Source organism: Calypte anna, chromosome 9, assembly GCF_003957555.1.
Source record: "Calypte anna isolate BGI_N300 chromosome 9, bCalAnn1_v1.p, whole genome shotgun sequence".
Taxonomy (NCBI): Eukaryota; Metazoa; Chordata; class Aves; order Apodiformes; family Trochilidae; genus Calypte; species Calypte anna.
This window is the reverse complement of record NC_044255.1, coordinates 14282449-14297328: the sequence shown is the minus strand read 5'-3', so window position 1 is coordinate 14297328 and position 14880 is coordinate 14282449. Positions and strand designations below refer to the sequence as shown.

Below are 14880 nucleotides of genomic sequence, written 5' to 3'. Positions count from 1 at the left end.
TGCTTTCCATTTTGTTATCTGTGGGACTGATCATCAAAAGTGAAAGCACTCCGGCCTGGAAACTACCAGTTAACATGAAAAGCTGATGACAGAAAACAATAGAGCAAATAAGAGCCATTATCTCAACATAGATACAAAAGAAATTGATCCAATCTGTACATCTGGCCTGGAGCAGATAATTGTCCAAGTGCAACCTGGACCCACATCTGTGAAAACCTGGGAAGGTAGGAGGAGTGGGTAGGTGACACAGTAGCATTTAACAGAGCCCAGAAGGGCTCATTTCTGATGCCTGAACCTGTTTCAAGCACAAGATGAAGCATCTCTTTCTGACATCCCCTACAGTCAATGCTTGAGGCAAGGTGCCTCATTCAGCCTGCTTGGGCACCCAGGTGAATCTCCATCCCCCATCATCCCCCCTGCACACAAAGGCCTGTCCTTGGTGGAAGGTGTGTGTTCTCACGTTGCGGTGAGGACTCAGAGATGTTGTGAAGGCCACTTCTGTTTTGTTGGGTGAAAAGTCACCAGTTAAATAAGGCAACTCAGGGGCCGGGAGGGAGGAAAGGCTTGGTGCTGAGGAGACACATGGTGCTGAAGAAAACTGAGGAACGAAGGGGGAATCCTCACTCTGTGGATGGGTACTACTGTTAGCTGGAGGCACGTGGCTGCAGGTAAATGTTGATGCTGCTCCTTCACTGTGGTCATAGTCTGCTGATTCACCAGGGCTCAGGCAGTATGTGTCTTTTCCAAGGTCTGAGGACAGGGCACTGTAGTTAGCTGAAGTTTCATCTATGGTGTTGACATCTTTTAAACCTAAAGTCTGCAAGACCCAGCTGTCCACAGCTGGGCTGGGCTGCTCTTCACAGGCAGTGAATTCATTGAAGAGGTTCCTTCTAGCTTTGGAAGCATGAGGAGTGTCCAGAGGAACAAAGCAGTGGTCTTCTTTTAATCTCCTCTTGGTGCTTTTGACAGTAGCACAGGTTTTTTGACCATGGCAGGATAGCAGTTTCTATTAAAAAAAAAAAAAAAAAAAAAAGTTACAGAAAAGATTAAAATCTGGTTTTCTAGTTACCTGGAAGCAACCTGTTTCTCTCAGACTGACTGTTACTACTGTCTTTATAAAAGCTACTTTTCTTCCACTTTGTGCTTAAAGATTTGGATTTGAGGAAGTATTTTGTATTTTTACAGTCTCTGCAACAACCCAGACCCTGAAAGAGAAGAATTTGACACTGTCAATGACATAAGAGCTCCTGCCTGGCTGTACAGCACTGCTCTGTGCTGCTTCTGCCAGCAGCACTTGGCAGGTGAGTGGGCTATGGGGGGGACATGGCAGAGTGACAAAGAGAGAGGATGCAAAGGTAAGTGATGCTGGGGCAGGTGTGATCCTGGCCAGGGAGTGCCTAGAGCAGCAGACTTGAGTAGCTTTGATCTTATTAATCTACCACAGTTGCCATTATCCCAGGACAAGGGATGCCTTCAGGCATCCAGGGATGGCCACAGGAAGGCAGAAATAAAAAGGAAGCTGCCTGCCATGTTGTGAATTCACTCCTCAGTCATCTACTGTAGCTGAGCCATCTCCCACTGGACTCCCCTCCACAGGACACAGAGGGGTGCCCAATGAAGGAGAACTTTTCTCCTGCCAGGTCTGGACATGAGAAAGGGGATACACTACACTGTAAACTAGAAATAGGATTTAAAAGGAAAGTCTTTACAGGCTTTTCTCCTTGTGCCCAATCTACAGAGCTGAACAAATAATTAATGGTTCATTTTCATGGGTAAGGCTGGAATAGTAAAATATGTCTTTAAGCTGACAAGAAGCAATTATCTTTACCATCTTTTGTACAAGAGACAGCGAATCAAAATATTTAATTAAAAACCACTTCATACGTAGTTTAATAAGATGTTTCATCCAACTTGAAGTGTTTAATTTTGTATTTCACCTTTAAGAAAACACACAATGTATTAATTTTAAAAAATTAAAAATAGATCACTATTTTTACTTGATTAGAGAAATGTATCATTGGAAGATGACAAAATAGGCAAGACCAAAAAAAAAAAAAAAAAAAAAAGGGGGGGGGAAAGTACATCTTACCTAAAGCGATAACTGTCAGAACAGTCACATGCAAGAAATAAATGTTCAATTTTGAATTTTTCACTGAAAAAAAATATTGGATGAAATAATTTTACCTTGCTAATAAACTTAACTTACTTACAGATAACTTATAAACTGAACTTAATTATACCATGGGCTACACTCTCTCCATAGTCAGAACCTGATAGGATGTCATTTCTGGGGAAAAACGTCACCTTAGATTAACAACCAGCAACTTGGCAACTCTGAAGTGGAACAGATCTCATACTGCAGGTTGTCTACACTCTTAGACTTTCCATATTATTTTAACAGCATGTGCCTATTCAACCCATTTCTTCTGCACATCTATACAACAGCTTTTAACACAATACCTTGGCTTTTTCTTCTAAACACTTAATCAGGGCTGAATTCAGGTATTGTCGGAGGTTATTATTTTCTTCATGTAACCTAGCAAGTTCCTCTTCCTTCTGAAGCAAAGCATCTTGAAGCTGTGGAATAGAGATATTGATGAATAGATGTTGACTCTGTAACTTAAGAGCAATTGCCCTGTGGTACAGGCTGCTTGGATTTGATGATCTGGGTGTTTGCTTTGTGAACTCAACCTACCCCTCCAGCTTGTTTTCTCTGTAAATCTAAGTGGCATGACTGTTCAGTTCTCACTTTTGACTTCCTTTATGCTTTAGTGAGTGTTTGAGATAAGATTATTCTGAAAAAACCAAACCTGTAACCACAGAATAGTAACAGAAAATAGTTATAGGTAACCCTGTGAACAGCCAGAAACAGTCATGGGCATGACAGCAGCTGCTGGATCTCCTGAGCTCTTACTGCTGTAAGCATCCCTTTGCATCCTCCCCCCATTTTTATTTATAGTTGGCTGGTGGGGAAAAGAAGAAGAAGGAGCTCTGCAGACTAACAGTTTATGGGGATAGATTGCAGAAGGAAGGTGCAACTGCCATTCCATGCAGTGTTGCTCAGTGGTGCAGTGGTGCTCAGGGATCCCTTCAATCCTGGACTCTACTGTGCCAGTCCCAGTACATTGAGCTGAAATAAGCACTTGACCCAAGAGGTGAATAGGTAGGTTTTGATTAGCAGCCTGTTAAGACTTTTCATGGGAAGTGTAAGTATTTGCAGAGAGGTCAATGCCTCATGATAATAGCTCTAGAGGCTTCTTTAGAGAGGCAAAGGATCTTCCGCCAAGACTCCTGGGCATCTGCTGACCACAGGCTGAAACAAGCCAAAGGAAAATGTCTAAATTTGATTCCAGGGACCTTGAAGTGACTAGATTAATTTGCATTGACTTCACTGTAACAAAATATAATTCCATGTATTTGATCAGAGTGATCTGTCTTGGGTTCCTTCACTCAAACACCTGTTTGAGTTTCTCCCACCCCTTGATGGGATTTATGAAAAAGAAGAATTAAAAAAAAAAAAAAAATAAAAAGCAAGAAGGAAATGCTTCTTAGTCAAAATGGTTGATCTTCCATGTAAGTAGGCAATTCTGATGGAATCATTTCTCATGAAGATAATCCTGGTGGACTCTGGAGGACACACATTTCTAGGCAACAGTATGAGGATATGCATCATCAGAGCCTGAGGGACTCCATGTTCATGCCCCTGGTCTTTTCCAGCACCAAAGCAGGTGCAATATGCTGGGAGAGGGGAGAGGTGAGTAAGGAAAACCCACAACAGTTGTTCCAGCTTCACAGGACAACACTGAGAAGACAAATTCTTCAATCAAAGAACAAAACACACCCAAACGAAGAGTTTTGCCACCGTTTCCCTCGTCCGAGCCAGTGACAGGGACATGTGCCCAGAAGCAACCCAGAAGGTGAGATCCATAATAAAAAGTTATGGAACGTCGCGGGGGTGGAGGGGTGGGAAACCGAAGTTGCGGGAGGAGCACGAAGCCTTTACCTGCTTGTTTCTGTAGAGCTGGGAGGACAGCTGGTCCGCCTGCCACACCGCTTCCTGGGCACCGAGCTGCGGGGTGCAAAACTGGCCTGAGGGCGAGCAGACCCGAGGGGTTATTAGCCCGCTCCCCACCTCGCCCTCTCCCCGCCTCGCCCTCTTCCCGCCTCCCCGCCGGCGGCGGGCTCGCACTTACCGGGCGGTCGGGGCTCCCGCCGGTCCTGGCTGTGCGGCGGCGGCGGCTCCGCTGAGCAGACGGCGGCCCAAATCTCCTTGGAAACCCCGGTGGGGGCGGACCAGGGGCAGGCGCAGCCCGCGCCCCCGGCCAAGTCCGGCTCCGGGCACGGCCGGCCGGTGCTCTGCGGAGGCAAGGGGCCGTGGCCATGGGGTGACCGGCAGACGGTTCCCTCCCGCCCTCCCAGACCCCGAGCGAGGCGGTGTCAGCCCCGCTACGGCCCCGACGCATCCCGGTGGGAAGCATCCCGGCGCTGCGGGCTGCGGGCCGGTCCCTGCTGGGCGGGGACTCGGTCCCCTCCGGCCGGGGTGCGCTCAGGTATTTGTCCTAGGGCGGCCCCCCAGCCTCGGGCGGACCTGCCTATCCCCGGGGGAGATCCCGGCCCCGGTCCGGCTGCCCCTCCCGCACCCCGCCCGGTGGCACCGCACCGTCCCGCTACCTCGGCTGGGCAGTGCTGCCCCGCCGCAGCCCCTCGCAGCAAAGGGGCTCCCAACGGAGGTGTGTGCCGGGAAGGTGGCTGAGTTTCCTGCCATTCCTTGGGAAATAGTAAGATCCTGAGTTGTTTTAAGGCGAAGGGAGGACCTGGGCTGTTCTCGCCCTGTTCGTTCCTCCCACCTTGGGGGTTTGATCCAGCTCTAAGGCTGCACAAAGCCAACAGTCACCTCCAGCCTGCCCGCGCTCTCTTCTGCCCCTGCAGTTCTTCTGCTGGGGTCCCAGACCGCACAGCAGCGAAGCCTGCGGTTGTCTCTGGGTTCACCCCTTTTCCTTCCTCCAGACAAGCCCCATCTGCAGCAGCTCTAAATCTCTGCAAGGCAACGGCAGAGCTTGGAGCCTCAAGCAGGGAATCTGCTCGCCCATGGGAAGGCGCAGCAGCAGGGACTGCTCTGGCAGGTAGAGCAGAGCCCTCTTCCTTCCCCATCTGAAAAGCGGGCACAAAACCTCCTGCCAGCCCCCAGGGCAAGGAGACCACTGGCTTCTCCTTTCCTGCCTCCAGGTCGGGAGAAAGGAAAGAGCACTTACCATGTTAGTGGCAGGACGAAATGCAGGTCGTGGGAGCACGTTTCTGTTAAAGCCCCAGCGAGGTTTAAATGGCTCTGAAGGAGGGGGAGAGGGGGGAAACCGGGGAGGCGAGTTTAATCTAAAGGAGCTCCCAGTGACGCCTCAGAGCTCTCCTGAAACCCAGCAATCTGATTTGGTGTAAAGCTGTCAAACTTGTGACGTGAATAAACAGCAAAGTTGCTGAAATCAAAGTCATTCTGGCCCCACAAATCAACACAAGGAAGGAGGGAAAAGAAAAGAAGGAGAGGGGAAAAAAAAAAAAAGCCTCCACACACTTAAGGACTGCACTGAACCGGTGTGTCTGAGTTTCACTCCTGAAAATGAGCAGGGAACCAGGGAAGCATCCCACATGTTCAGAGCAGGGCTGCTGGTGTTGCTGGAAAGTCTTTTTGTTTTGCTGTTTTCAAGGTTTGTTTGCAGTTGTAAAATCCAGCAGGAAGTAAGTTTGTCCAACATGCCTGGCTGAGGGAGTGGGTTTTCCACAGCTTCTCAGGGGTGCGTTGGAGCAAAAATGATTCAGGGCACTTCTGTGGAGAGTTCTAAGGAGGGAAGTGCAGATTTCAAAATAATACAGCCTGCATTTACAAGCTCATCTGAGTGTCTTATGTTTTTTGGAGTTAATTTCCTGTCAAGCCACAGGCTATAATAAATTTCACGATATAAGTGCTGTGATAGTGGGGTAAAATTTACTATCAGATAGGGTAATGTTGCAGAGCCATGCACAAATGTGTGGAAGACAGAGATCATCTGCATATGGTGACTTCTAAATCACATCACATTTCCACAGCAATTAAAATCCTTGGATAAGCTTGAGGGGTTCTTTTTCTCAGAAAATATCAGACCAAACAACTTTTCACTGAGGGTCTGTCTTTGAATAGTGTACGGAATTGTGAGAATAAGGCTAATAGAGCAGTTGTCTAGTCAGGATACTGCCACGGCAGAGCTGTTGGGGGAGGAAACCCCACCTGCCTGTGGACACACTGCAGCCCACAGGGTGAGGCTGGGCCAGAGGCAGGCCAGGCTGGCATGGAGAATAATCCTTCATTTCTGTTCTGGAGGATGCTCTGTGCCATTACCCCATCAGCAAGGCTCAAGGACAATACAAACCAAGAGGACTATTTACCATTCAGTCTTTTATTGCTTTTCTTCAACTTTTATTTTCCTAGGTTGCTGCCCAAGGTAAAGTGGCAGCTATGTCAAAATCACTGTCACCACTCACCAAGGTGATGATTTTTTTTCCCAGAAGAGATGTTTTAAAAAGGTCTCAGGCCCCTAATCCACACCACTCCCAGCCTTGGGTCATCCTTTAGCTTTCCTAAACCCCAGCTCTGCATTTAACTCCTGTGATAAACCCCACTCTTCAGGTGCCATCCCGTACCCTGTGTATAGAGGGATCAGTTAGTGAGCAAGAAACACAACCTCTGTTAAGACATGCAACAAGCACCAAGGCCACCGCAGCCCTCCTTGGTTTGGTTTAATCCCTTTGTCCTTCACTGAGCTGCCTCAGGGTGCTCCCGGGGTGCTGTGGTAGTGGTGATTCCCTCACCCCGGGCATGCACCCCAGACAAGGGGCCTGGGAAGTGCCCGCGGGAAGCGAGTAGCGCCGGGGCGGGCCCGGGAGAGGCTGCAGCTCCGGGGCTGCTGGCACCTGGCAGGAGAGGCTCTGGGCCGAGCCTCCGCAGCGCCGAGGGGAGGCGGGCGGGCCCAGGGCAACGTGAAGGAGGCCTCAGGACCCGAAGCAATCCCGTGCGAGGGTCAAGACCCGCCCGGAGCCCGCCCGCCCGGCCCCGGCAGCCGCTGCAGACACCGAAGCCTCGGACCGGGGCCTTCGCCATCTTGGAGCTGCCTCGGGGGCGCCGGAGCGCCGGGCTCGGCCATTGGGGCAGGCGAGAGGGTGCAGTGACGTCATCACCCCGCGCAATCCCCTCGCTCGTCTCTTAGGGGAGAGGGGGCAGGCACGGGGAGGGGGCAGCTGAGTGTCTGAGAGCGTTCCCGGGGGGGAGCGGCGAGGGGACAATTTGTCCTTCCCACTTAGAGTGCGTGTGGGGGGAAGCATTGCAGGTTAATGGCTGCTCTCAGTGCCCTTTGCCTGGCACAGTGCTGGTGTCTGTCTGTTTCCTCTTGGCAGAGCTCTATAAGTCAGGCATGCTATTTGCCTCTGAGAATTGGTGGGAGGAGTACTGGTGTGATCTTGGGAGTGAAAAGCAGCTATGGAGAAAACCCATGGTCACTCCATTGTTTCCACAGAACCGGTGTCGTGTTGGTTTGGGTCTGACAGTGCTTTGTGTTCTGAGCGCCCACAGGTTGTCAACTCACAGTACCAAGGTTGCTGTGCTGGGGAGGGAAACGGTGTACATGGTAACAGCCCACCAAATCAGAGCCCAAGAGCCTCGTAGGTTTGGGGAGGTGACTTTTGTGTGACCTTTTGTCAAGGAAAGAGAAATGCTGCTGGTGTCTAGGAGAGAAAGAGCTAATTTTGCAAAATCATACATGGACATCACACACGATGATAGAACATCATCAAGTCATGGTGGCAATTACACATTGATGGGTAGTGTAAAAGAAAATGCAGCATAATCATCTGCTAATTCTTTTCATCTGAGGCAGTGTCTTTCAGAGCTCTTACTGCTTGTTGCAGTTAATGATGCCCTTTAATTGGAAACACAGTTCAGGGATGAAATGTTTCTCAAGACCACAGTATTGCTTAACTAGGGATAGGATTGTTTTTCTGAAGTTTTGAGAACACTCTAATATGTGTTGTGGTGTTTGTGTGTCCTTTGTGCTTATAATTTCTTCTGTAATTTCAATGATTTTTCTTGTTTAAATGACAGTGATGAAGGTAGTCCTTCAGATTAAAACAAAACCAACCAAACAAACCTAACAAAAACAAAACCACAACAAACTTGATTTCTCTGGTTTAACTATTTTTTTTTTTTAGTGTAGAAATGGCCTTAAAATTGCTTTTTGACCGTTGTGAACTGGGTCTCAAAAGAGATGATAACACAGAAGAAAAATAATAGTATATACAAATAGTTTAACTTCTGTGTTGGATTTACTAATGTGTGTGCTGCTTTGTATGCCAGTGCCTGTGTGGATGTCCAGACCCAGGCCAGGGTCCTTTTCACTTTTTCTGCCATATTTTTCTGCCATACTACTACTACTGCCACTACTGCTACAGTAGGACGGTTAGTGTAGCAGTGGAGAAACAGAGGCTCAAATAATAACTCCAGATATTAACCTGCAGTCAGGTACACACAAATATCTGTCATTTGCATGAATCTCTGATTCACACTAAAGGTGTGATTAATTAAGCCTGATGAGACTCATTTGGAAGAATGCTTCTGAATTGAATTGTAAGCAGATACAGGTTCTGGTTGTTCTCTGATCAGTCATCCTTCTTGAACACAGGACTAAAAGGCACTTCCCAAATCCAGTCCCCTGCTGTTGAGACATTCTTAAACTTTTCAATCTCCTTCTTAAAACTAATTAGGTTATTTTCCTTATGTTATTCCCACTGTGAGGCTACACCATACACTGAGCCCTGATGGCTCAGAGACTTTCTAGTTTCCAGTCTGAATGTATTCATAGCAGGTATAATCCCTTTTGTCCTCGTGCCAACATCTTGCTTTAGCTTAGACAGTTCTTCTCCCTCCACAGAGTTTATCCTTGATGTCTTTGCAGAATGCTGTCATTTATTGTCTTTTTCTTTTTAGGTCAAATAAGGCAGGTGCTTTTACAATCTTCCCCTGACATAAACATCTCAGGAATTCATCTCAGAGAATATTTCAGCAGACCTTAGCTCACTTTTCAGATGGATGATCAAAATTACTCAGACTGCTGTGCAGTGCAGCAATGTTTTAAAGAAAAGCATTGGTAAATCTTTTTCTTTTATTTCTTTCTGGTACCTATTAGGGTAATGCTTACCCCAACTCTCACACCAGTTACCAGTTTTCAAATCATCATCAGCTGGCAGCAAATACACCTGGGGGCTTCATTTGTTATAAAATGCAGTTATTCAAACTGAGCCTCCAGTGCTGTTGGGCTTTAGCTCTTCTGTGTTGTTGTTGTGTAGTTTTTAGGAGCAAGCAAATGAAGAACATGACTTCAAGATAGAAAAACTGCATTAGACCCTTGTGAGTTTGTTCCCAATTTCTCCCAGTGAGGGTGATGAGTCAGTGGATGGAGCCCATCCTACCTGGACACAAACCTTGTGGTGGCTTCAATGCTTTCTTCTAGTGTGAAATGAAGGTATGCAGTGCATTTATGTATATGTGATTTTGTTTCTGTGGTTTCTGGTACATGCGGGGTGAGATTTATCCTCAATAGTTTCCTAGAAGGAAATTTAATATTACAAGAAGTGAATTGCCTGTGTTGAGAAGAGGTGTTTTGATTTTGTTTTCAAGGAAATGAGTTGAAGTTTAGTGGCAGTATGGAAAAGGAAAATATTTTATAGCTATCTAGAAACTTAATATGAGTAATGTATATTATCTGATGGATTTGTATGTGCATGGTACTATGTAGGTTCAAATTAAATAATGAAAATCCAAGCTCATTTCTACCATGTTCAGTTAATCTTGAAGGGATTTGAAACTATTTATGGAGTTTTAGAAAATGTTTTAAGGTGCTGAGAAGTTCTACTCCTCCAGATTTGTGGTCATCTTTGAGATTTATCTTCTAATAATCAACTGTGCAAGGAACTCATTGTCTTCGCATGGGGACGTTAAAGTTTTGAAGGGATGGTATTTATTGGATGTGATTAATGCTGAATAGGAAAATAGTATTACAGCCGTATCATGTTTTCTGGTATAAATGGAGTTTTGTAGATTTACAGCAATGCTTTGTATTTATCTGAAAAATTTAAAGCTTTATACATAGGTAATGACACTTAGGTATAGAATATCCTTGCACATGAAATATGTAAGGAATCTGTTTTAATAACATGTGCCATGTTGTGTGCACAAATGGTCACTCATCTGTCATTACCCCTGCTCAGTTAACAGCTAATCTTGGTCCTCTCCTGTGGATGTAAGTGGTGTTTCACAAGGGGCAGAAGATCCTTGCTTATAAACAACAATCTATGCTTGTTTTGTGTAACCATTTTTCTGTTCTCCTGACCCTCTGAGAAGCATTTAACTCTCCTCTCGTAGTCAGACCTCATTCTTAATCACAGTGGATGGGTTTTCCATAGCTTGAAATTCCAGTTTATTTTGCCCCCAGATACAAGAATGAGGAATCATGTTCTGAAATGGAAAGATAAATGGAAAAAGTGCTGGGTGTATGTAGTAGAGTACGTGTATAGGATTTAGTGCTACAGAAGACACACAAGGTATTGAGAGTGAGAGCATTGTGGCGTTAAAATAACAATACTTCTTATAATTCTAGAGTTTTCTTTAGAATATTTTCCTTAATTCTACTGGGTATAATGGTCCTCTTTCTGAAGAGGATACTAATTGTACTGGTTTACTGTCCTATGGACTTGTCATCTCAGAGCCAATCCCAGTCCCTGTGTATTGCAGATGTCTTGCCCTTTTCTTTTGAGCAGCTGTAATTGTGTCACTTGGATTTTACATTTCTATAATAAAAAATGTACTCACATAGACTCTGGCCAAGTGAGCCCCTTTGTTCTTGCCTGTGTCAACTGAGCTCCACAAGAGAAATAGTAACCACGAACAGAAAACTTTTCCTGAATTTTGGGTCTAATTGGATGGGACTTTTAACATAAACCTTGATGTGGTTGTGGTACCAAAACGTATTTTTCATCTGGTTTCAGCAGCATGCTACTTCTGTGTTGATGTTCCTCCATCCAGAGTTTATCACCAAAGGGAGTTGCCATACTGCTGTGAAGTGACCTTTTCATCACAGAACAGGGATTCAGCTGTGTAACCAAAGGCAGTGGGGTAGCCCATGTGTGACAGTTGCTAGAAACAGTTTCTCTTCACTATGAGTATTGACCATCATTGTATGGGGAAGTTGCTGAGTCTATGAGAAAGATCAGTGTGCTAGGAAGCCATGTTCTTCTCCATGGTATTTTCTATTGAAATCAAAGTATTTCGCAAGGAGATCTGCCAGAAAAGTTTAGCTCACAGATTTTATGCAAATTAGGATGAATTTTCATGGGACCACGTGGAGAACTGAATGGGGCTCTATGTCTAATCAGCCACTGATAGATGAATCTGTCTGCTTCATAACCTGGCCTGTGAGGTCCTCCAGTGTGCACCATGCTGCAAATACCTAAGTGCTGGGCTTCACCTATTTAATAGTCCTTTTCCTTTTGGCTGGTGCTCAAGAGCTGGCAGTCTGGCTCCCCTCCATCTCTCCTTGGGTGTAGAGCTGGGCACTTTCCATTCTTGGCTGGCAGTTGGGAGCTTTGGCAGAGATCTCTGGTCTGAGTAAATATATGTGAGGGCATCTCTCACTGCAGAGCTGTATGGCATTGCCTTCCCTAATCAATAATGAGAGATCCTAGGATGTGTGGAAATGTGTTTGGGGTCAGAAGGTGAAGGATGTTGTCACGAGCTGAGAAAGATGTCAGGGGTTTTGTGCACACTATTCAAAGGCTGAGTTAAAACAGTCTCTAGGGAGATACTCTAGTAAAGCAACTCTGTCTGTATACAGAAAAATTCCAGCTCCTAGTCCATGCAGGTAGTGTTCGATGAACTGGTGATGAAAAGGAATTAGTTGGCTGGTAATTCATCTAAAAGATTGGCAGAGGATTTTATAGGCTTACACCAGAGCTGGCTGGAGACAATAATCTCTTTTCTCGAAGAATGCTGAGGTCCTGACGCCCAGCTCGTTGGAATGAAACCTGAATGCTTTTTAATTCTCTGTGAGAGATTTTTTTTCCTTCTTTGGTTTTTGTTTTTAGGAAGGAACAAAATGTTTCATTGTGATTTTGTCAATGATTTTGATATAATGGATTAAAAGAGTAAATGTCTTCCAAATCCCAAAGCTTTTTAAAAGAAGAATTCCATTCAGAACACATCAGAGCTGTTTTCTCCCCTGAATTTTTGCTGAAATTTAATTTTAAGTGAAAGTTTACACACTTTAATGCCACCATGGCTTCCCTTGCAGCAATGATATTCAGTGGAGAATAATTGCAACAGATTTTTTTTGTTGTTGTTCCATTATACTTTATGCTATCCTGGAGGTGAAAAGGGCAGGGGGGAGGTTTACATCCACTTGGCAGCCCTGTGCTGTGCCAAAGTAGTGTAAAAAGGCCTCTGAATAATAAACAAGTGAAATCTTTGGTTTTTAACTGCCCCTAGATGAGAGAGCAGGACACATCGATGCCTTACTGTAATTTTACAATTGCATTGCAGACTAACAGTACTGCAGGGAAAGAAATAAGAGGTGGGTAAAGTGCAACAGAGAAGGCTTCAGAGAGGGGACTTGGTCTCTTAGTTCAAGGTTCTTGTGTCCTGGTCTCATGATGGGACTGAAAGGAACAGAAACTTGCATGACAGCTCTTGAGCTGCCCAGAAGCTCCAGTAGGTTCTTTTTTTTTCCAGTCAGGCAGGAATGAGACCTCTTGCCATCCACAGAACCTGCAATCACCGCTTTGTCATCCACGGCTGGCACTGAAGCTCAGCAGCCTCCTGACGTGCACACTGGGACCCTCGTTGGCTCAGGTCAACATTGACTTCCCTCTTAGAGATGGAAAGGTGTACTGCTGTTTGAAAAGCAGAATGTTCATCTGAAGTGAATTAATTGAATCTGGGGTGTTATTATTAGCTGTTGGATCATTTGTGATACCTCAAATTTCAAGGAAGTTCAGTGATAGGGCTTAGGCCCATCTGCAACCTCCATCACCTGGAAGATAGAAATCTACAAGAAGAGTCTGGCAAGCATCAGGCACAAAGGAGCTGTGGCCCTGAGAACAAACTGCTTCACCAGGAAACTGGAAAGCTCTATAGAGTTTATTTCAGCATTGGCTGCTGTCCTGCAAAGTGACCCCTTGCAATTAATCTCTTGTATACCAGCTTACCCCAAATGTGTGAAGAGGAGGAAACTACGTTTGATACTAGGTTAGACTGAGGAATAGCTCACTGAAAATGTTGGCAGTTTTGTTTGCAAGAGTAACACTGTCTGTAGAATTCTCTCTTTCAAACATGTGGCTTGGTGCTGGGAACTGAATGGGATGGCTTATTTCTGAAGTGTTCAGTAGATGGACACTAGAGGGCTGGCAATCATCCCCACATCTAATCCCACCGCTGCACATCAGTACGGTTGTTAGTGTAGGTCGGGGAGCCTTAATTCTTACAACTGGATTTAAGTTTTTAGGGAAAAACTGAGCCATCTAGAGGTTTAAATTTCTGCTTGTCCTCCATGTCGGATGGTGCTGTGTGAGCAAGTTGTGATATTTCCAAATACTAAAGCTGGCAGAAAGGCTAGCTTGTTTTGGGGACATCTGGGGAGCAGCATGCAATTACCTTTCATTCATTCACTGAGCACAATTGTTCACCAGATTATTTCCCTTGATAAGTCCTGGTCTGTAGGTGGGGATTTTTATTTATTTATTTATTTTTCCCACAGCTTATACTCTTTCACCAACGTTTTTCAAACCCAAAAGAATTTTGCCGAGTGATGTAAATCTGTGTATTTGCCCTCACTGGAGCAATGCTGCTGTCAGCCTGTTTTTGAATCAAAATGAAAAAAACTTTTTTTTATGTCAAAATCAATATTGTCTTTGTAAAAGAGTTAAAATGGCATAAATCATACTCCCTGAGTCTTGAGACAAACTACAGAATATATATATATATGTTCCCAGGAGGATAATAACACTTCCTTCACCTTACAGCAACATTTTTTTTCATGTGCATCTGTAACCAAATAGAAGTTACCAATAGGAGCGCTGCAGATAAACAAGCAGATAAACTTCAGATAAACCTCCAGGCAGATGGGATGGTTTCACCAGCACTTAACAACAAGCATTACAGCATTTGGTTGTGGGTTCTATTCAGGTTGCCTGGGGAACTCTGTGTTCCCCTCACACATGGTTTGAGGATGTTAGGATAGACAGGCTCTGGATTTGCTGTTGGTCACTTGTGTCGTGGGTCCCTTTCTAGAAGTCTTTAGCACTCTCCATTGCCTTTACAGAGTCTGGCTTCATGCCAGGCAGGGTGACTATTACCATGTGCTTTTCTAAATCAGGAGGAATATCTAATCTTGGTCTGGTACCTACAAGCTGAAAACACAGGAGCTTTATTCGTGCTACAGGTCTGGACTATCACTGCTAATTTGCTCTTTTTACTCCTTTACTCTTTAAAAAAACCAAACAAACAAAACACAAAACAAAGCAACAAACAACAGAACACACACACAGAATCCAACAAAAACCCACACCAAAGAAAAAACAACCAGCAACCCAAACTCTCAAAATTATAGATTTTGTTACAACTCTATCTTCTGTGGTTTGAAGTGGAACAGTGAGCGCAGGTGACTTGCCACATACTCTCCGGGAGATGGAGTCACTCTCAGGATATAACCCAGTCACTGTTTGCTCAAGTACACAGTGCAGCGTGCTCACCTTGAGACACTGTTTCCAGCCATCCTGTCTTGCCTTGTCCTGGTGGCTCTTGCTCCACTTTGG

General features: G+C 45.3%; 1 protein-coding gene across 1 annotated transcript; it reads right to left on the bottom strand.

Annotated features, from left to right (window-relative positions):
* Window positions 1–364: 364 nt before the first annotated feature.
* On the bottom strand, window positions 365–7126 carry GMNC (geminin coiled-coil domain containing). The gene is made up of 6 exons (XM_030456346.1): window positions 6838–7126; window positions 5253–5326; window positions 4194–4356; window positions 4004–4089; window positions 2461–2577; window positions 365–1006 (listed from the first exon to the last, which is right to left on the bottom strand). Exons 1-6 carry the CDS (start codon window positions 7124–7126, stop codon window positions 365–367), a joined length of 1371 nt encoding a protein of 456 aa, XP_030312206.1.
* Window positions 7127–14880: the final 7754 nt, after the last annotated feature.

What these genes read in the sequence shown, in the direction of transcription:
- GMNC (XM_030456346.1), bottom strand. Translation starts at nt 7,126, where the DNA reads ATGGCGAAGGCCCCGGTCCGAGGCTTCGGTGTCTGCAGCGGCTGCCGG. An exon ending in GTCTGGGGTGCATGCCCGGG is followed by an intron (nt 5,327 to 6,837) that starts GTGAGGGAATCA and finishes CCCCTCCTTCAG; the next exon opens with AGCCATTTAAACCTCGCTGG. An exon ending in AGCTCTACAGAAACAAGCAG is followed by an intron (nt 2,578 to 4,003) that starts GTAAAGGCTTCG and finishes TCTATTCCACAG; the next exon opens with CTTCAAGATGCTTTGCTTCA.